Consider the following 23,759-nt stretch of genomic DNA (forward strand, 5'->3'; position numbering starts at 1 on the left):
AGGAGAGAGAGGCGGAGAGGTTTAGGGAGGGAGTTCCAGAGCTTGGGGCCCAGGCAGCTGAAGGCACGGCCACCGATGGTGGAGCGATGGGAATCGGAGGATGGGCAAGAGGCCAGAATTGGAAAAGTGCTGAGATCTGGGAGGGGTGTAAGGGCTGGAGGGGGTTACAGAGATAGGGAGGGGTGTAGGGGCTGGAGGGGGTTTCAGAGATTGGGATGAGTGTAGGGGCTGGAGGAGGTTACAGAGATAGGGAGGGGTGTAGGGGCTGGAGGGGGTTACAGAGATAGGGAGGGGTGTAGGGGCTGGAGGGGGTTACAGAGATAGGGAGGGGTGTAGGGGCTGGAGGGGGTTACAGAGATAGGGAGGGGTGTAGGGGCTGGAGGAGGTTACAGAGATATGGAGGTGTGTAGGGGCTGGAGGGGGTTACAGAGATAGGGAGGGGTGTAGGGGCTGGAGGAGGTTACAGAGATAGGGAGGGATGTAGGGGCTGGAGGGGGTTACAGAGATAGGGAGGGTGTAGGGGCTGGAGGGGGTTACAGAGATAGGGAGGGATGTAGGGGCTGGAAGGGGTTACAGAGATAGGGAGGGGTGTAGGGGCTGGAGGGGGTTACAGAGATAGGGAGGGATGTAGGGGCTGGAGGGGGGTTACAGAGATAGGGAGGGGTGTAGGGGCTGGAGGAGATTACAGAGATAGGGAGGGGTGCAGGGGCTGGAGGAGATTACAGAGATAGGGAGGTGCAAGGACCATGGAAAGATTTGTTAACAAGGATGAAAATTTAAAAAATCGAGATGTTGCCGGACCGGGAGCCAATGTTGGTCAGTGAGCACAGGGGGTGATGGGTGAGTGGGACTGGGTGTGAGTTAGGACACGGGTCAGTGAGCACAGGGGGTGATGGGTGAGTGGGACTGGGTGTGAGTTAGGACACGGGGGCAGTGAGCACAGGGGGTGATGGGTGAGCGGGACTGGGTGTGAGTTAGGACACGGGGGCAGTGAGCACAGGGGGTGATGGGTGAGCGGGACTGGGTGTGAGTTAGGACACGGGGCAGTGAGCACAGGGGGTGATGGGTGAGTGGGACTGGGTGTGAGTTATGACACGGGGCAGTGAGCACAGGGGGTGATGGGTGAGTGGGACTGGGTGTGAGTTAGGACACGGGGTCAGTGAGCACAGGGGGTGATGGGTGAACGGGACTCGGTGCGAGTTAGGACACGGGACAGTGAGCACAGGGGGTGATGGGTGAGTGGGACTGGGTGTGAGTTAGGACACGGGTCAGTGAGCACAGGGGGTGATGGGTGAGTGGGACTGGGTGTGAGTTAGGACACGGGGCAGTGAGCACAGGGGGTGATGGGTGAACGGGACTGGGTGTGAGTTAGGACACTGGGACAGCCGAGTTTTGGATCACCTGTAGTTTACGTTGGGTAGAATGTGGGAGGCCGGCCAGGAGTGTGTTGGAATGGTCAAGTCTGGAGGTAACAGAGGCAGGGATGAGGGTTTCAGCAGCGGATGAGCTGAGGCAGGGGGCGGAGACGGGCGATGTTATAGAGGGGAAAATCGGTTGTGGCGGGAACTGAAGACAAAGGCTGAATATTCAGTTGGAGAACATTTTTGCTCCTCCAGACCTGGATGTGGACAAGCAGTGTGACAATTTATGGAGCCAGGAGGGGTCGGGAGAAGTGGGGATGAGGTCGAGCTGGGTGTCAGCGTACATGTGGAAACTGACGCCGTGTTTCCGGATGATGTCGCCAAGGGGCAACGTAGATGAGAAACAGGAGGGGGCTAAGGATAGATCATTGGGGGGCACCAGAGGTAACGATGTGGGGGCGGGAAGAGAAGCCACTGGGCAGTGATCAGGAGCAGGAACCCTGGCTGATTTCCTCCCTAACCCAGGGGTCACTGGGCAGTGATCAGGAGCAGGAACCCTGGCTGATTTCCCCTCTCTAACCCAGGGGTCACTGGGCAGTGATCAGGAGCAGGAACCCTGGCTGATTTCCCCCTCTCTAACCCAGGGGTCACTGGGCAGTGATCAGGAGCAGGAACCCTGGCTGATTTCCCCTCTCTCTAACCCAGGGATCACTGGGCAGTGATCAGGAGCAGGAACCCTGGCTGATTTCCCCTCTCTCTAACCCAGGGGTCACTGGGCAGTGATCAGGAGCAGGAACCCTGGCTGATTTCCCCCTCTCTCTAACCCAGGGGTCACTGGGCAGTGATCAGGAGCAGGAACCCTGGCTGATTTCCCGCTCTCTCTAACCCAGGGGTCACTGGGCAGTGATCAGGAGCAGGAACCCTGGCTGATTTCCCCTCTCTCTAACCCAGGGGTCACTGGGCAGTGATCAGGAGCAGGGACCCTGGCTGATTTCCCCCTCTCTAACCCAGGGGTCACTGGGCAGTGATCAGGAGCAGGAACCCTGGCTGATTTCCCCTCTCTCTAACCCAGGGGTCACTGGGCAGTGATCAGGAGCAGGAACCCTGGCTGATTTCCCCTCTCTCTCTAACCCAGGAGTCACTGGGACTGGGACTGTACCTGAGCTGGGACAGGGAGCTGGGACTGGGGACTGTACCTGAGCTGGACAGGGAGCTGGGACTGGGGACTGTACCTGAGCTGGGACAGGGAGCTGGGACTGGGGACTGGGGATTGTACCTGAGCTGGAGAGGGAGCTGGGACTGGGGACTGTACCTGTGCTGGGAAAAGAAGCTGGGACTGGGATAGTATCTGAGACTGGGGACTGTACCTGAGCTGGGACAAGGAGCTGGGATTGTACCTGAGCTGGGACTGGGACAGAGAGCTGGGATTGTACCTGAGCTGGGACTGTACCTGAGCTGGGACTGTACCTGAGCTGGGACTGGGGACTGTATCTGATCTGGGACAGGGAGCTGGGATTGTACCTGAGCTGGGACTGGGACAGGGAGCTGGGACTGTACCTGAGCTGGGACAGGGAGCTGGGACTGGGACTGGGGACTGTACCTGAGCTGGGACTGGGGACTGTACCTGAGCTGGAGAGGGAGCTGGGACTGGGGACTGTACCTGAGCTGGACAGGGAGCTGGGACTGGGGACTGGGGACTGTACCTGAGCTGGGACTGGGGACTGTACCTGAGCTGGAGAGGGAGCTGGGACTGGGGACTGTACCTGAGCTGGGACTGGGACTGGGACTGGGGACTGTACCTGAGCTGGGACTAGGGACTGTACCTGAGCTGGGTCAGGGAGCTGGGACTGGGGACTGGGGACTGTACCTGAGCTGGAGAGGGAGCTGGGACTGGGGACTGTACCTGAGCTGGAGAGGGAGCTGGGACTGGGGACTGTACCTATGCTGGGAAAAGAAGCTGGGACTGGGATAGTATCTGAGACTGGGGACTGTACCTGAGCTGGGACAAGGAGCTGGGATTGTACCTGAGCTGGGACTGGGGACTGTATCTGAGCTGGGACAGGGAGCTGGGACTGGGGACTGTACCTGAGCTGGGACTGGGGACTGTACCTGAGCTGGGACTGGGACAGGGAGCTGGGATTGTACCTGAGCTGGGACTGTACCTGAGCTGGGACTGGGACTGTACCTGAGCTGGGACTGGGACAGGGAGCTGGGATTGTACCTGAGCTGGGACAGGGAGCTGGGACTGGGACTGTACCTGAGCTGGGACTGGGACTGTACCTGAGCTGGGACAGGGAGCTGGGATTGTACCTGAGCTGGGACTGGGACAGGGAGCTGGGCCTGGGACTGGGACTGTACCTGAGCTGGGACAGGGAGCTGGGACTGGGGACTGTACCTGAGCTGGGACTGGGACAGGGAGCTGGGACTGGGGACTGTTCCTGAGCTGGGACTGGGACAGGGAGCTGGGACTGGGACTGTATCTGAGCTGGGACAGGGAGCTGGGACTGGGGACTGTACCTGAGCTGGGACTGGGACAGGGAGCTGGGACTGGGGACTGTATCTGAGCTGGGACTGGGACAGTACCTGAGCTGGGACAGGGAGCTGGGACTGGGACAGTACCTGAGCTGGGACTGGGACAGGGAGGTGGGACTGGGACTGGACCTGAGCTGGGACTGGGACTGGGGACTGTACCTGAGCTGGGACTGGGGACAGGGAGCTGGGACTGGGACTGGGGACTGTACCTGAGCTGGACAGGGAGCTGGCAGCACTGGTTGACTGGCTGTGCTCCACGGACGGGCTGGTAGAGATGCTGTTGGTCGTGTTCGTCCCCTCGTCCAGTGTTTTCTTGAAGAAGTTGTGTTGAAGTGCATAGAAAGGGGTGATTCGCGTTTTTGGATCATAGTCCAGCATCCGGAGGATCAAGTCCTTGAACTTGGAGTACTCGGCAGGGTTGTGACCAGCCTCTCCTGCCCTCCGCCCGCATGGCCCACCTGTCTCCACGCCAATAACCGTGTGCAGCTTGCGGCTGGCAGCCGCCTTGTATTCCTGCAGAGAATCGAGGGGACACGGTTATAATGGCCACGGCACTCGGTCCCTCCCAGTCACTGCATCAGACAGGCTCAAATAACCTCCCTCTCCCTCCCTCCGTCCGTCTCTCCCTCTCACTCCCTCCGTCCGTCTCTCCCTCTCTCTCCCTCCGTCCGTCTCTCCCTCTCCCTCCGTCCGTCCGTCTCTCCCTCTCCCTCCGTCCGTCTCTCCCTCTCCCTCCGTCCGTCCGTCTCTCCCTCTCCCTCCATCCGTCTCTCCCTCTCCCTCCCTCAGTCCGTCTCACCCTCTCCCTCCGTCCATCCGTCTCTCCCTCTCCCTCCATCCGTCTCTCCCTCTCCCTCCCTCCGTCCGTCTCTCCCTCTCCCTCCATCCGTCTCTCCCTCTCCCTCCGTCCGTCTGTCTCTCCCTCTCACTCCCTCCGTCCGTCTCTCCCTCTCCCTCCCTCCGTCTCTCCCTCTCCCTCCGTCCGTCTCTCCCTCCGTCCGTCTCTCCCTCCGTCCGTCTCTCCCTCTCCCTCCCTCCGTCCGTCTCTCCCTCTCACTCCCTCCGTCCGTCTCTCCCTCTCACTCCCTCCGTCCGTCTCTCCCTCTCCCTCCATCCGTCCGTCTCTCCCTCTCACTCCCTCCGTCCGTCTCTCCCTCTCCCTCCGTCCGTCTCTCCCTCTCCCTCCGTCCGTCCGTCTCTCCCTCCGTCCGTCTCTCCCGCTCCCTCCGTCCGTCCGTCCGTCTCTCCCTCTCACTCCCTCCGTCCGTCTCTCCCTCTCCCTCCATCCGTCTCTCCCTCTCCCTCCGTCCGTCCGTCTCTCCCTCTCACTCCCTCCGTCCGTCTCTCCCTCTCACTCCCTCCGTCCATCTCTCCCTCTCACTCCCTCCGTCCGTCTCTCCCTCTCCCTCCGTCCGTCCGTCTGTCTCTCCCTCTCCCTCCATCCGTCTCTCCCTCTCCCTCCGTCCGTCCGTCTCTCCCTCTCCCTCCATCCGTCTCTCCCTCTCATTCCGTCCGTCCGTCTCTCCCTCTCACTCCCTCCGTCCGTCTCTCCCTCTCACTCCCTCCGTCTCTCCCTCTCCCTCCGTCCGTCTCTCCCTCTCACTCCCTCCGTCCGTCTCTCCCTCTCCCTCCGTCCGTCCGTCTCTCCCTCTCACTCCCTCCGTCCGTCTCTCCCTCCGTCCGTCTCTCCCTCTCACTCCCTCCGTCTCTCCCTCTCCCTCCGTCCGTCTCTCCCTCTCCCTCCATCCGTCTCTCCCTCTCCCTCCGTCCGTCCGTCTCTCCCTCTGTCCGTCTCTCCCTCTCACTCCCTGCGTCTCTCCCTCTCCCTCCCTCCGTCTCTCCCTCTCCCTCCGTCCGTCTCTCCCTCTCCCTCTGTCTGTCTCTCCCTCTCACTCCCTCCGTCCGTCTCTCCCTCTCCCTCCATCCGTCTCTCCCTCTCCCTCCGTCCGTCCGTCTCTCCCTCCCTCCGTCCGTCTCTCCCTCTCCCTCCATCCGTCTCTCCCTCTCACTCCCTCCGTCCGTCTCTCCCTCTCCCTCCATCCGTCTCTCCCTCTCCCTCCGTCCGTCCGTCTCTCCCTCCCTCCGTCCGTCTCTCCCTCTCCCTCCATCCGTCTCTCCCTCTCCCTCCATCCGTCTCTCCCTCTCACTCCCTCCGTCCGTCTCTCCCTCTCACTCCCTCCGTCCGTCTCTCCCTCTCACTCCCTCCGTCTCTCCCTCTCCCTCTGTCTGTCTCTCCCTCTCACTCCCTCCGTCCGTCTCTCCCTCTCACTCCCTCCGTCTCTCCCTCTCCCTCTGTCTGTCTCTCCCTCTCACTCCCTCCGTCCATCTCTCCCTCCCTCCGTCCGTCTCTCCCTCTCACTCCCTCTGTCTCTCCCTCTCACTCCCTCGATCCGTCTCTCCCTCCCTCCGTCCGTCTCTCCCTCTCACTCCATCCGTCTCTCCCTCCCTCCGTCTCTCCCTCTCCCTCCGTCCGTCCGTCTCTCCCTCTCACTCCCTCCGTCCGTCTCTCCCTCTCACTCCCTCCGTCGCTCCCTCTCCCTCCGTCCGTCTCTCCCTCTCACTCCCTCCGTCTCTCCCTCTCCCTCCGTCCGTCCGTCTCTCCCTCCATCCGTCCGTCTCTCCCTCTCACTCCCTCCGTCCGTCTCTCCCTCTCCCTCCGTCCGTCTCTCCCTCTCCCTCCCTCCGTCCGTCCGTCCGTCTCTCCCTCTCCCACCGTCCGTCCGTCTCTCCCTCTCACTCCCTCCGTCCGTCTCTCCCTCTCCCTCCGTCCGTCTCTCCCTCTCCCTCCCTCCGTCCGTCCGTCTCTCCCTCTCCCTCCGTCCGTCCGTCTCTCCCTCTCACTCCCTCCGTCCGTCTCTCCCTCTCCCTCCGTCCGTCTCTCCCTCTCACTCCCTCCGTCCGTCTCTCCCTCCGTCCGTCTCTCCCTCTCCCTCCGTCCGTCTCTCCCTCTCCCTCCGTCCGTCTCTCCCTCTTCCTCCGTCCGTCTCTCCCTCTCCCTCCGTCTCTCCCTCCGTCCGTCCGTCTCTCCCTCACACTCCGTCCGTCTCTCCCTCTCCCTCTGTCCGTCTCTTCCTCTTCCTCTCCCACCGTCTGTTTCTCCGCACCCTCGACCCCTCACCCGCTCGCCCCCACCCGGTCGCGCCCACCCTCTCGACCCCTCGCGCCCACCCGCTCGCCCCCACCCGGTCGCGCCCACCCTCTCGCCCCCTCGCCCCCACCCTCTCGCCCACCAGTGAGCCACCAATGCCAGTGAGCAACCCATTGAGACAGCAAGCAGGGAGCAGTGTGGCAATAACTGCGAGTGGAGAGATAGCCCACCCACAGCGGGTCTCATGCTGGAGCAGGAAAACATACCTTCTTGGAGTCCTTGACTTTCTTGACGGTCCACAGTCCATCCGAGAGTTTATCGAAGTACTTGCGGGATTTGGGTGCCTGCTCCAGCATGTGACTGGGGGGGATCCCCACAACCTCCACGATCTTGTTCATCTGATCCACCTGAAAAAAGCCACAGGCGACAGTCACAATCGCACTGGGTACAGTACTGGTGGGTACAGGTCAGTCACTGTATAACACTGGGGTACAGTACTGGTGGGTACAGGTCTGTCACTGTATAACATTGGGGTACAGTACTGGTGGGTACCGGTCTGTCACTGTATAACACTGGGGTACAGTACTGGTGGGTACAGGTCTGTCACTGTATAACACTGGGGTACAGTACTGGTGGGTACAGGTCTGTCACTGTATAACATTGGGGTACAGTACTGGTGGGTACCGGTCTGTCACTGTATAACACTGGGGTACAGTACTGGTGGGTACAGGTCTGTCACTGTATAACACTGGGGTACAGTACTGGTGGGTAAAGGTCTGTCACTGTATAACACTGGGGTACAGTACTGGTGGGTACAGGTCTGTCACTGTATAACACTGGGGTACAGTACTGGTGGGTACAGGTCTGTCACTGTATAACACTGGGGTACAGTACTGGTGGGTACAGGTCTGTCACTGTATAACATTGGGGTACAGTACTGGTGGGTACAGGTCTGTCACTGTATAACACTGGGGTACAGTACTGGTGGGTACAGGTCTGTCACTGTATAACACTGGGGTACAGTACTGGTGGGTACAGGTCTGTCACTGTATAACACTGGGGTACAGTACTGGTGGGTACAGGTCTGTCACTGTATAACACTGGGGTACAGTACTGGTGGGTACAGGTCTGTCAATGTATAACACTGGGGTACAGTACTGGTGGGTACAGGTCTGTCACTGTATAACACTGGGGTACAGTACTGGTGGGTACAGGTCTGTCACTGTATAACACTGGGGTACAGTACTGGTGGGTACAGGTCTGTCACTGTATAACACTGGGGTACAGTACTGGTGGGTACAGGTCTGTCACTGTATAACACTGGGGTACAGTACTGGTGGGTACAGGTCTGTCACTGTATAACACTGGGGTACAGTACTGGTGGGTACAGATCTGTCACTGTATAACACTGGGGTACAGTACTGGTGGGTACAGGTCTGTCACTGTATAACACTGGGGTACAGTACTGGTGGGTACAGGTCTGTCACTGTATAACACTGGGGTACAGTACTGGTGGGTACAGGTCTGTCAATGTATAACACTGGGGTACAGTACTGGTGGGTACAGGTCTGTCACTGTATAACACTGGGGTACAGTACTGGTGGGTACAGGTCTGTCAATGTATAACACTGGGGTACAGTACTGGTGGGTACAGGTCTGTCACTGTATAACACTGGGGTACAGTACTGGGGTACAGGTCTGTCAATGTATAACACTGGGGTACAGTACTGGTGGGTACAGGTCTGTCACTGTATAACACTGGGGTACAGTACTGGTGGGTACAGGTCTGTCACTGTATAACACTGGGGTACAGTACTGGGGTACAGGTCTGTCAATGTATAACACTGGGGTACAGTACTGGTGGGTACAGGTCTGTCACTGTATAACACTGGGGTACAGTACTGGGGTACAGGTCTGTCACTGTATAACACTGGGGTACAGTACTGGTGGGTACAGGTCTGTCACTGTATAACACTGGGGTACAGTACTGGTGGGTACAGGTCTGTCACTGTATAACACTGGGGTACAATACTGGTGGGTACAGGTCTGTCACTGTATAACACGGGTACAGTACTGGTGGGTACAGGTCTATCACTGTATAACACTGGGGTACAGTACTGGTGGGTACAGGTCTGTCACTGTATAACACTGGGGTACAGTACTGGTGGGTACAGGTCTGTCACTGTATAACACTGGGGTACAGTACTGGTGGGTACAGGTCTGTCAGTGTATAACACTGGGGTACAGTACTGGTGGGTACAGGTCTCTGTCAGTGTATAACACTGGGGTACAGTACTGGTGGGTACAGGTCTGTCAGTGTATAACACTGGGGTACAGTACTGGTGGGTACAGGTCTGTCAGTGTATAACACTGGGGTACAGTACTGGTGGGTACAGGTCTGTCAATGTATAACACTGGGGTACAGTACTGGTGGGTACAGGTCTGTCACTGTATAACACAGGGGTACAGTACTGGTGGGTACAGGTCTGTCACTGTATAACACTGGGGTACAGTACTGGTGGGTACAGGTCTGTCACTGTATAACACTGGGGCACAGTACCGGTGTGTACAGGTCTGTCAATGTATAACACTGGGGTACAGTACTGGTGTGTACAGGTCTGTCACTGTATAACACTGGGGTACAGTACTGGTGGGTACAGGTCTGTCACTGTATAACACTGGGGTACAGTACTGGTGGGTACAGGTCTGTCACTGTATAACACTGGGGTACAGTACTGGTGGGTACAGGTCTGTCACTGTATAACACTGGGGTACAGTACTGGTGGGTACAGGTCTGTCACTGTATAACACTGGGGTACAGTACTGGTGGGTACAGGTCTGTCACTGTATAACACTGGGGTACAGTACTGGTGGGTACAGGTCTGTCAATGTATAACACTGGGGTACAGTACTGGTGGGTACAGGTCTGTCACTGTATAACACTGGGGTACAGTACTGGTGGGTACAGGTCTGTCACTGTATAACACTGGGGTACAGTACTGGTGGGTACAGGTCTGTCACTGTATAACACTGGGGTACAGTACTGGTGGGTACAGGTCTGTCACTGTATAACACTGGGGTACAGTACTGGTGGGTACAGGTCTGTCACTGTATAACACTGGGGTACAGTACTGGTGGGTACAGGTCTGTCACTGTATAACACTGGGGTACAGTACTGGTGGGTACAGGTCTGTCACTGTATAACACGGGGGTACAGTACTGGTGGGTACAGGTCTGTCACTGTATAACACTGGGGTACAGTACTGATGGGTACAGGTCTGTCACTGTTTAAACTGGGGTACAGTACTGGTGGGTACAGGTCTGTCACTGTTTAAACTGGGGTACAGTACTGGTGGGTACAGGTCTGTCACTGTTTAAACTGGGGTACAGTACTGGTGGGTACAGGTCTGTCACTGTATAACACTGGGGTACAGTACTGGTGGGTACAGGTCTGTCACTGTTTAAACTGGGGTACAGTACTGGTGGGTACAGGTCTGTCACTGTATAACACTGGGGTACAGTACTGGTGGGTACAGGTCTGTCACTGTATAACATTCCAACATTCCATAGACTCTGGATCAGTTCCTATGGAGTGGAGGGTAGCCAATGTAACCCCATTTTTAAAAAAAGGTGTGAGAGAGAAAACAGGGAATTATAGACCTGTCAGCCTGACCTCAGTAGTGGGTAAAATGATGGAATCAATTATTAAGGATGTTATAGCAGCGCATTTGGAAAGAGGTGACATGATAGGTCCAAGTCAGCATGGATTTGTGAAAGGGAAATCATGCTGACAAATCTTCTGGAATTTTTTGAGGATGTTTCCAGTAGAGTGGACAAGGGAGAACCAGTTGATGTGGTATATTTGGACTTTCAGAGGGCTTTCGACAAGGTCCCACACAAGAGATTAATGTGCAAAGTTAAAGCACATGGGATTGGGGGTAGTGTGCTGACGTGGATTGAGAACTGGTTGTCAGACAGGAAGCAAAGAGTTGGAGTAAATGGGTACTTTTCAGAATGGCAGGCAGTGACAATGGGGTACCGCAAGGTTCTGTGCTGGGGCCCCAGCTGTTTACACTGTACATTAATGATTTAGACGAGGGGATTAAATGTAATATCTCCAAATTTGCGGATGACACTAAGTTGGGTGGCAGTGTGAGCTGCGAGGAGGATGCTATGAGGCTGCAGAGTGACTTGGATAGGTTAGGTGAGTGGGCAAATGCGTGGCAGATGAAGTATAATGTGGATAAATGTGAGGTTATCCACTTTGGTGGTAAAAACAGAGAGACAGACTATTATCTGAATGGTGACAGATTAGGAAAAGGGGAGGTGCAAAGAGACCTGGGTGTCATGGTACATCAGTCATTGATAGTTGGCATGCAGGTACAGCAGGCGGTGAAGAAAGCAAATGGCATGTTGGCCTTCATAGCGAGGGGATTTGAGTACAGGGGCAGGGAGGTGTTGCTACAGTTGTACAGGGCCTTGGTGAGGCCACACCTGGAGTATTGTGTACAGTTTTGATCTCCTAACCTGAGGAAGGACATTCTTGCTATTGAGGGAGTGCAGCGAAGGTTCACCAGACTGATTCCCGGGATGGCGGGACTGACCTATCAAGAAAGACTGGATCAACTGGGCTTGTATTCACTGGAGTTCAGAAGAATGAGAGGGGATCTCACAGAAACGTTTAAAATTCTGACGGGACTGGACAGGTTAGATGCAGGAAGAATGTTCCCGATGTTGGGGAAGTCCAGAACCAGGGGTCACAGTCTAAGGATAAGGGGTAAGCCATTTAGGACCGAGATGAGGAGAAACTTCTTCACCCAGAGAGTGGTGAACCTGTGGAATTCTCTACCACAGAAAGTTGTTGAGGCCAATTCACTAAATATATTCAAAAAGGAGTTAGATGTAGTCCTTACTACTAGGGGGATCAAGGGGTATGGTGAGAAAGCAGGAATGGGGTACTGAAGTTGCATGTTCAGCCATGAACTCATTGAATGGCGGTGCAGGCTCGAAGGGCCGAATGACCTACTCCTGCACCTATTTTCTATGTTTCTATAACACTAGGGTACAGTACTGGTGGGTACAGGTCTGTCAGTGTATAACACTGGGGTAAGTACTGGTGGGTACAGGTCTGTCACTGTATAACGCTGGGGTACAGTACTGGTGGGTACAGGTCTGTCACTGTATAACACTGGGGTACAGTACTAGTGGGTACAGGTCTGTCACTGTAACACACTGGTGTACAGGTCTGTCACTGTATAACACTGGGGTACAGTATGGTGGGTACAGGTCTGTCACTGTATAACACTGGGGTACAGTACTGGTGGGTACAGGTCTGTCACTGTATAACACTGGGGTACAGTACTGGTGGGTACAGGTCTGTCACTGTATAACACTGGGGTACAGTACTGGTGGGTACAGGTCTGTCACTGTATAACACTGGGGTACAGTACTGGTGGGTACAGGTCTGTCACTGTATAACACTGGGGTACAGTACTGGTGGGTACAGGTCTGTCACTGTATAACACTGGGGTAAGTACTGGTGGGTACAGGTCTGTCACTGTATAACACTGGGGTACAGTACTGGTGGGTACAGGTCTGTCACTGTATAACACTGGGGTACAGTACTGGTGGGTACAGGTCTGTCACTGTGTAACACTGGGGTACAGTACTGGTGGGTACAGGTCTGTCACTGTATAACACTGGGGTACAGTACTGGTGGGTACAGGTCTGTCACTGTATAACACTGGGGTACAGTACTGGTGGGTACAGGTCTGTCACTGTATAACACTGGGGTACAATACTGGTGGGTACAGGTCTGTCACTGTATAACACTGGGGTACAGTACTGGTGGGTACAGGTCTGTCATTGTATAACACTGGGGTATAGTACTGGTGGGTACAGGTCTGTCATTGTATAACACTGGGGTACAGTACTGGTGGGTACAGGTCTGTCATTGTATAACACTGGGGTACGGTACTGGTGGGTACAGGTCTGTCATTGTATATAACACTGGGGTACAGTACTGGTGGGTACAGGTCTGTCATTGTATAACACTGGGGTACAGTACTGGTGGGTACAGGTCTGTCATTGTATAACACTGGGGTACAGTACTGGTGGGTACAGGTCTGTCACTGTATAACACTGGGGTACAGTACTGGTGGGTACAGGTCTGTCATTGTATAACACTGGGGTACAGTACTGGTGGGTACAGGTCTGTCACTGTATAACACTGGGGTACAGTACTGGTGGGTACAGGTCTGTCACTGTATAACACTGGGGTACAGTACTGGTGGGTACAGGTCTGTCATTGTATAACACTGGGGTACAGTACTGGTGGGTACAGGTCTGTCATTGTATAACACTGGGGTACAGTACTGGTGGGTACAGGTCTGTCACTGTATAACACTGGAGTACAGTACTGGTGGGTACAGGTCTGTCACTGTATAACACTGGGGTACAGTACTGGTGGGTACAGGTCTGTCACTGTATAACACTGGGATACAGTACTGGTGGGTACAGGTCTGTCACTTTATAAGCTTAACTCTACATTTAACCCATCTTATACCTGCCCGAGGAGTGTTTGATGGGACAGTGTAGAGGGAGCTTTACTCTGTATCTAACCCCGTGCTGTACCTGCCCTGGGAGTGTTTGATGGGACAGTGCAGAGGGAGCTTTACTCTGTATCTAACCCCCTGTACCTGCCCTGGGAGTGTTTGATGGGACAGTGTGGAGGGAAAGGCTGGTAGTGCCAGTATTGCTCAGTAAGGAAGATGGATGGGCCGTGATCTCACCTCGTTGGACCCACTGAAGAGAGGCTCGCCAGTGTGCATCTCCACCAGGATACAGCCGAGTGACCACATGTCAATGGCCAGGTCGTAGGGCATGCCAAGCAACACCTCGGGCGAGCGATAGAAGCGGCTCTGGATGTACTGATAGATCTGTGGGCACAGGGAACGATTGCTCAGCACTCTGCAGCTTTATACAATCACACTCGCATCGCACGGGACGGAGCTGTGTCACATCAGCCGTACAACACGGGCTATCAGCAACTTGGACATTACTTATACATCCACTCTCTGACACACACACTCACTGACACACACACTCACTCACTCACTGACACACACACACTCACACACACACTCACTGACACACACACACTCACTCACACTCACTGACACACACACACACACTCACTGACACACACACACACTGACACACACACACACTGACACACACACACACACTCATTGACACACACACACACACTCACTGACACACACACACACTGACACACACACACACACACACACTGACACACACACACACACTCACTGACACACACACACACAAACACACACTCACTGACACACACACACACACTCACTGACACACACACACACACTCACTGACACACACACACACTCACACACACACTCACTGACACACACACACACACACACACTGACACACACACACACACACACACACACTCACTGACACACACACACACTCACTGACACACACACACTGACACACACACACACTCACTGACACACACACACACTCACTCACTGACAAATACACACACACACTCACTGACACACACACTCACTGACACATACACACACTCACTCTGACACACACACACATACTCACTGACACACACACACTGACACACACACACTCACTGACACACACACACGCTCACTCTGACACACACACACTCACTCTGACACACACTCACTGACAAACACACACACACACACACTGACAAACACACACACACACACACTCACTGACACACACACACACTCACTCTGACACACACACACACTCACTGACACACTCACACGCTCACTCTGACACACACACACACATGCTCACTGACACACACACACTCACTGACACACACACACACACACGCTCACTGACACACACACACACACTCGCTCACTGACACACACACGCTCACTCTGACACACACACACACACACTCTGACACACACACACACACGCTCACTGACACACACACACACTCACTCTGACACACAAACACACTCTGACACACACACACACACACACTCTGACACACACACACACACACACACACTCACTCACTCTGACACACACACGCGCTCACGCTCACTCTGACACACACACGCGCTCACTGACACACACACGCGCTCACTCTGACACACACGCGCTCACTCTGACACACACACGCGCTCACTCTGACACACGCGCGCTCTCTGACACACACACGCGCTCACTCTGACACACACACGCGCTCACTGACACACACGCGCGCTCACTCTGACACACACACGCGCTCACTCTGACACACACACACGCGCCCACGCTCACTCTGACACACACACATGCGCTCACTCTGACACACATACACACGCTCACTCTGACACACACACGCGCTCACTCTGACACACACACGTGCTCACTCTGACACACACACACACGCTCACTCTGACACACACACGTGCTCACTCTGACACACACGCGCTCACTCTGACACATACACACACGCTCACTGACACACACACGTGCTCAGTCTGACACACGCGCTCACTCTGACACACACACGTGCTCACTCTGACTCACACACGCGCTCACTCTGACACACACACGCGTTCACTCTGACTCACACACGCGCTCACTGACACACACACGCGCTCACTCTGACACACACGCGCTCACTCTGACACACACACGCGCTCACTCTGACACACACACGCGCTCACGCTCACTCTGACACACACACACGCGCTCACTCTGACACACACACGCTTACTTTGACACACACACGCGCTCACTCTGAAACACACACGCGCTCACTCTGACACACACGCGCTCACTCTGACACACACACGCGCTCACGCTCACTCTGACACACACACACGCTCACTCTGACACACACACACGCTCACTCTGACACACACACGCGCTCACGCTCACTCTGACACACACACGCGCTTACTTTGACACACACACGCGCTCACTCTGAAACACACACGCGCTCACTCTGACAGACACACGCGCTCACGCTCACTCTGACACACACACGCGCTCACGCTCACTCTGACACACACACACGCGCTCACTCTGACACACACACACGCTTACTTTGACACACACACACACACACACACGCTTACTTTGACACACACACGCGCTCACTCTGAAACACACACGCGCTCACTCTGACAGACACACGCGCTCACGCTCACTCTGACACACACACGCGCTCACGCTCACTCTGACACACACACACGCGCTCACTCTGACACACACACACGCTCACTTTGACACACACACGCGCTCACTCTGACACACACACGCGCTCACTCTGACACACACACGCGCTCACTCTGACACACACACGCGCTCACTCTGACACACACACGCGCTCACTCTGACACACACACACGCGCTCACTCTGACACACACACGCGCTCACTCTGACACACACACGCGCTCACTCTGACACACACACGCGCTCACTCTAACACACACACGCGCTCACTCTAACACACACACGCGCTCACTCTGACACACACATGCGCTCACGCTCACTCTGACACACACACGCGTTCACTCTGACACACACACTCACTCTGACACACACGCGCTCACTCTGACACACACACGCGCTCACGCTCACTCTGACACACACGTGCTCACTCTGACACACACACGCGCTCACTCTGACACACACACGCGCTCACTCTGACACACACACGCGCTCACTCTGACACACACACGCGCTCACTCTGACACACACACTCTGACACACACACACTCTGACACACACACACACTCACTCTGACACACACACGCGCTCACTCTGACACACACACACACTCTGACACACACACACACACACACACACGCTCACTGACACACACATACTCACTCTGACACACACACACACTCACTCTGACACACACACACACTCACTCTGACACACACACACACTCACTCTGACACACACATTCACTCTGACACACACGCGCTCTCACTCTGACACACACACACGCGCGCTCACTCTGACACACACAGACACACACACACTCGCTTTCACTCTGACACACACACACGCGCGCTCACTCTGAGACACATAGACACACACACGCGCTCACTCTGACACACACACACTCTGACACACACACACACACACTCTGACACACACACACACTCACTCTGACACACACACACACTCACTCTGACACACACACACACTCACTCTGACACACACATTCACTCTGACACACACACGCGCTCACTCTGACACACACACGCGCTCACTGACACACGCGCGCTCACGCTCACTCTGACACACACACGCGCTCACTCTGACACACACACGCGCTCACTCTGACACACACACGCGCTCACGCTCACTCTGATACACACGCGCGCTCACTCTGACACACACACTGACACACACACGCGCTCACGCTCACTCTGACACACACACGCTCACTGACACACACACGCGCTCACTCTGACACACACACGCGCTAACTCTGACACACACAGACGCGCTCACTCTGACACACACACGCGCTCACTCCGACACACACACGCGCTCACGCTCACTCTGACACACACACACGCGCTCACTCTGACACACACACGCGCTCACTCTGACACACAGACGCGCTCACTCTGACACACACACTCGCTCACTCTGACACACACACGCGCTCACGCTCACTCTGACACACACACACGCGCTCACTCTGACACACACGCGCGCTCACTCTGACACACACACGCGCTCACGCTCACTCTGACACACACACACGCGCTCACTCTGACACACACACACACGCTCACTCTGACACACACACACACGCTCACTCTGACACACACACGTGCTCACTCTGACACACACGCGCTCACTCTGACACACACACACACACGCTCACTCTGACACACACACGTGCTCACTCTGACACACGTGCTCACTCTGACACACACACGTGCTCACTCTGACACACGTGCTCACTCTGACACACACACGTGCTCACTCTGGCTCACACACGCGCTCACTCTGACACACACACGCGCTCACTCTGACACACACACGCGCTCACTCTGACACACACACGCGCTCACTCTGACACACACACACACGCTCACTCTGACACACACACGTGCTCACTCTGACACACGCGCTCACTCTGACACACACACGTGCTCACTCTGACACACACATCTGCTCACTCTGACACACACACGCGCTCACGCTCACTCTGACACGCGCTCACTCTGACACACACGCGCTCACTGACACACACACGCGCTCACTGACACACACACGCGCTCACTCTGACACACACACGCGCTCACTCTGACACACACGCGCGCTCACTCTGACACACACGCGCGCTCACTCTGACACACACGCGCTCATTCTGACACACACGCGCGCTCACTCTGACACACACGCGCGCTCACTCTGACACACACGCGCGCTCACTCTGACACACACGCGCGCTCACTCTGACACACACACGCGCTCACTCTGACACACACACACACACGCTCACTCTGACACACACACATGCTCACTCTGACACACGCGCTCACTCTGACACACACACGTGCTCACTCTGACACACACATCTGCTCACTCTGACACACACACGCGCTCACGCTCACTCTGACACGCGCTCACTCTGACACACACGCGCTCACTCTGACACACACACGCGCTCACTGACACACACACGCGCTCACTCTGACACACACGCGCGCTCACTCTGACACACACGCGCGCTCACTGACACACACACGCGCTCACGCTCACTGACACACACACACGCGCTCACTGACACACACACGCATTCACTCTGACACACACACGCGCTCACTCTGACACACACACGCGCTCACTCTGACACACACACGCGCTCACTCTGACACATACGCGCTCACACTGACACACACACGCGCTCACTCTGACACACACACGCGCTCACTCTGCCACACACACACGCGCTCACTCTGACACACACACACACGCTCACTCTGACACACACACACACACGCTCACTCTGACACACACACACGCGCTCACTCTGACACACACACACGCGCTCACTCTGACACACACACACACACACGCTCACTCTGACTCACACACGTGCTCACTCTGACACACACATCTGCTCACTCTGACACACACACGCGCTCACGCTCACTCTGACACGCGCTCACTCTGACACACACGCGCTCACTCTGACACACACACGCGCTCACTGACACACACACGCGCTCACTCTGACACACACACACGCGCTCACACTGACACACACACACGCGCTCACACTGACACACGCGCGCTCACTCTGACAGACACACGCGCTCACTCTGACACCACGCTCACTCTGACACACATACGCGTTCACTCTGACACAGACATGTGCTCACTCTGACACACACACGCGCTCACGCTCACTGACACACACGCGTTCACACTGACACACACGCGCTCACTCTGACACACACACGCGCTCACTCTGACACACACACGCGCTCACACTGACACACACACGCGCTCACACTGACACACACACGCGTTCACTCTGACACACACACGCGCTCACTCTGACACCACGCTCACTCTGACACACACACGCGTTCACTCTGACACACACATGTGCTCACTCTGACACACACACGCGCTCACTCTGACACACACACGCGCTCACACTGACACACACGCGCTCACTCTGACACACACACGCGCTCACTCTGCCACACACGCCCGCGCTCACTATGACACACACACGCGCTCACTCTGACACACACGCGCTCACGCTCACTCTGACACACACATACGCGCTCACTCTGACACACACACATGCGCTCACTCTGACACACACACACGCGCTCACTCTGACACACACACACACACGCTCACTCTGACACACACACACGCGCTCACTCTGACACACACACGCGCTCACTCTGACACACACACACGCGCTCACTCTGACACACACACACACGCTCACTCTGACACACACACACACACACTCACTCTGACACACACACACGCGCTCACTCTGACACACACACACGCGCTCACTCTGACACACACACACACACGCTCACTCTGACACACACACGTGCTCACTCTGACACACGCGCTCACTCTGACACACACACGTGCTCACTCTGACTCACACACGTGCTCACTCTGACTCACACACGTGCTCACTCTGACACACACATCTGCTCACTCTGACACACACACGCGCTCACGCTCACTCTGACACACACACACGCTCACTCTGACACACACACGCGCTCACGCTCACTCTGACACACACACACGCTTACTTTGACACACACACGCTTACTTTGACACACACACGCGCTCACTCTGAAACACACACGCGCTCACTCTGACAGACACACGCGCTCACGCTCACTCTGACACACACACGCGCTCACTCTGACACACACACACGCTCACTTTGACACACACACGCGCTCACTCTGAAACACACACGCGCTCACTCTGACACACACACGCGTTCACTCTGACACACACACGCGCTCACTCTAACACACACACGCGCTCACTCTGACAGACACACGCGCTCACGCTCACTCTGACACACACACGCGCTCACGCTCACTCTGACACACACACACGCGCTCACACTGACACACACACGCGCTCACACTGACACACACACGCGCTCACTCTGACACACACACACACACACACCACTCCCCCCCCCCCCCCGAAGGGGTGCAGGCGCCCGATCTCACCCGCTGCCCTAGCTGACACGAGCTGCCGAAATCGACGATCTTGATGGCGCTGCGCTTGGGGTTGCACAGCAGGATGTTCTCGGGCTTGAGGTCGCAGTGGATGATGCTGAGCTCGGGGGTGGCCAGGAACAGCAGGGCCGTGCACATCTGCTGGGCAAACTTGCGGGTCAGGTTGAGGGAGACACCGCGGAAGTTGGTGTTGCGAAGCAGGTCGTACAGGTTGTAGGAGAGCAGCTCGAAGACCAGGCAGAGGTGGTTGCGGAACATGAAATGGCGCTTTAAGTGAACTGCATGGGGGAGGGAATTAAAGGCAAAACAGAGAGAAAGTGTTTGCATTAAACTGAGCTCTGGGACCTGTGCTACATGACTGTCAACACAAGAATTAGAAGCAGGAGTCGGCCATTCGGCCCCTCGAGCCTGCTCCTCCATTCAATGAGATCGCGGCTGATCTTCCACCTCAACTCCACTTTCCCGCCCGATCCCTCGATTCCCCCAGACTCCAAAAATCTATCGCCCTCTGCCTTGAATATATTCAGAGACTGAGCCTCTGGGGCAGAGAATTTCAAAGATTCACCACCCTCTGAGTGAAGAAATTCCTCCTCATCTCAGTCCTCAATGGCCGACCCCTTATCCTGAGACTGTGTGACCCCTGGTTCTAGACTCCCCAGCCCCGGGGGGAAACACCCTCCCTGTATCTACCCTGTCAAGCCCCCTCACAATCTGGTGTTTCAATGGGATCACCTCTCATTCTTCTAAACTCCAGAGAGTATCGGCCCAATGTACTCAATCTCTCCTCATAAGACAGCCCTCTCGTCCCAGGGATCAGTCTGGTGAACCTCCGCTGTACCGCCTCCAAGGCAAGTATATCCTTCCTCAGATAAGGAGACCAGAACTGTGCGCAGTACTCCAGGTGTGGTCTCACCAGGGCCCTGTATAATTGTAACAAGACTTCCTCACTCTTGTACTCCAACCCCCAGCAATAAAGGCCAACGTGTCATTTGCCTTCCTTATTGCTTGCTATACCTGCATGCTAACACTCATGCTTCCTGTACGAGGATACCCAATGTTACTGAGAGGAGAGGTTTTGCGTATAGGAGCAGGGAGGTCTTACTGCAGTTGTACAGGGCCTTGGTGAGGCCACACCTGGAATATTGTGTTCAGTTTTGGTCTCCTAATCTGAGGAAGGACGTTCTTGCTATTGAGGGAGTGCAGCGAAGGTTCACCAGACTGATTCCCGGGATGGCAGGACTGACATATGAAGAAAGACTGGATCGACTGGGCCTGTATTCACTGGAGTTTAGAAGAATGAGAGGGGATCCCATAGAAACATATAAAATTCTGACGGGACTGGAAAGGTTAGATGCAGGAAGAATGTTCCCGATGTTGGGGAAGTCCAGAACCAGGGGTCACAGTCTAAGGATAAGGGGTAAGTCATTTAGGACCGAGATGAGGAGAAACTTCTTCACTCAGAGAGTGGTGAACCTGTGGAATTCTCTACCATAGAGAGTTGTTGGGGCCAGTTCACTAAATATATTCAAAAGGGAGTTAGATGTGGCCCTTACGGCCAAAGGGATCAAGGGTTATGGAGAGAAAGCAGGAAAGGGGTACTGAGGGAATGATCAGCAATGAACTCATTGAATGGTGGTGCAGGCTCGAAGGGCCGAATGGCCTACTCCTGCACCTATTGTCTATGTTTCTATGTAATAGTTTCTCAACATTTAGAAAATATTGTTTTCCTATTGTTCCTACCAAAGTGAATAACCTCACATTTCCCAACATTATACTCCATCTGCCACTTTATTGGCCAAGTACTTAACCTGTCACTGTCCCTCTGCAGGCTCCGTGTGTCCCCCTCACAGCTTACTGTCCCTCGATGCTCGGGAATCCGACACGCTCCAGAGGCGAAGGGTTAGTGTCTGACCCCGATCCCGGTCAGAGAGAGTGGGCCCTTCGCCGCCCGTCTCCTGGGCCAGAACGCACGGCAAGCTTGTCGCACGATGCTCAATAACCACCACCCCCCCCCACCTGCCCCGCTCCCGCAGTCTCTGCCGCCGGTTGTCCTTACCGATGTAGTACTTCATCTCGGTGTCGTGTTTGTTCATGAGCTCCAGGAGGCGAAGCTCGATCTGGGCCTGGTTCAGGAAGGCCTTCTTGTTCTTGATGATCTTGACGGCCACCCACTCCTGCTCGTGATGGTCGTAGGCTTTAACCACCTGGGGAACGGACCAGAGGGAAGTAGTGACTCAGTGAGCTACAGGAGGGGGGGGGGGGCACAGAGAGCAAAGTCCAGCAGCAGCCTGGAGACGGTGAGTTGGGGGGTGGCGAAGACACGGACACGGGTGAAGTAATTGGCGGGGGAGAAATTGAGGGAACCAAGGAATACGGGGACAGTGCAGGAAGCTGATGTTGAGGTGGATGATTGGTGGAGCAGGCTCGAGGGGCCGAATGGATGACCCCTGCTCCTAATTCGTTTGTGCCTGGGTCTTTGTGACGGAACGGACACGACTGGAGCTCAGCTCAGGTTCAAAGAGAACTGTTAGAGAGGTTTCACGTTGTCAGGGAGCCTTTGAGGGTGGTCCCTTGTAACGTTTCCTCTGCCCACCTTTGGCCCGTTTGCCCGTGAAGGAGTTCCGAGTAGAGCGCTTGTTTTGGGGAGTCTCGTGTCTGGGGGACATGCGGACAATGTGGCCCTGCCCCGCGGAGCTGGTCGAGTGTGGTCAGTGCTTCGATGCTGGGGATGTTGGGCCTGGTCGAGGACGCTAACGTTGGTGCGTCTGTCCTCCCGGGGGATTTGCAGGATCTCGCGGAGACACCGTTGGTGGTATTTCTCCAGCGACTTGAGGTGTCTACTGTACAAGGTCCATGTCTCTGAGCCATACAGGAGGGCGGGTATCACTACAAGCCCACCGACACCTGGGAGTCCCTGGCCCAAAGACCAGTCCGCCCTAAGTGGAGGAAGTGCATCCGGG

The 23,759-nt window shown here is 55.6% G+C and overlaps 2 protein-coding genes across 5 annotated transcripts in view; both read right to left on the reverse strand.

Annotated features, from left to right (window-relative positions):
- LOC139256286 (dual specificity tyrosine-phosphorylation-regulated kinase 1A-like) overlaps positions 1–23,759 on the reverse strand; it is a 79,386-nt gene that overhangs the window by 17,398 nt on the left and 38,229 nt on the right. For all 4 annotated transcript variants that reach the window (XM_070874167.1, XM_070874169.1, XM_070874168.1 and 1 more), the window contains exons 5-9: positions 22,856–23,003; positions 20,791–21,077; positions 13,773–13,919; positions 7,248–7,388; positions 4,103–4,406 (exon numbers count right to left, since the gene is read on the reverse strand). In XM_070874167.1, coding sequence (XP_070730268.1) covers positions 4,103–4,406; positions 7,248–7,388; positions 13,773–13,919; positions 20,791–21,077; positions 22,856–23,003 — 1,027 coding nt within the window. The remainder of the gene's footprint in view (positions 1–4,102; positions 4,407–7,247; positions 7,389–13,772; positions 13,920–20,790; positions 21,078–22,855; positions 23,004–23,759) is intronic.
- On the reverse strand, positions 1,231–3,907 carry LOC139256285 (skin secretory protein xP2-like; the record flags this gene model as incomplete). The annotated part of the gene is made up of 2 exons (XM_070874166.1): positions 1,231–1,579; positions 3,471–3,907. Coding segments are annotated over 2 exons (648 nt in total), but the record flags the coding sequence as incomplete, so codon positions are not given.

Source organism: Pristiophorus japonicus, unplaced genomic scaffold (genome assembly GCF_044704955.1).
Source record: "Pristiophorus japonicus isolate sPriJap1 unplaced genomic scaffold, sPriJap1.hap1 HAP1_SCAFFOLD_701, whole genome shotgun sequence".
In the NCBI taxonomy this organism is placed as follows: Eukaryota; Metazoa; Chordata; class Chondrichthyes; family Pristiophoridae; genus Pristiophorus; species Pristiophorus japonicus.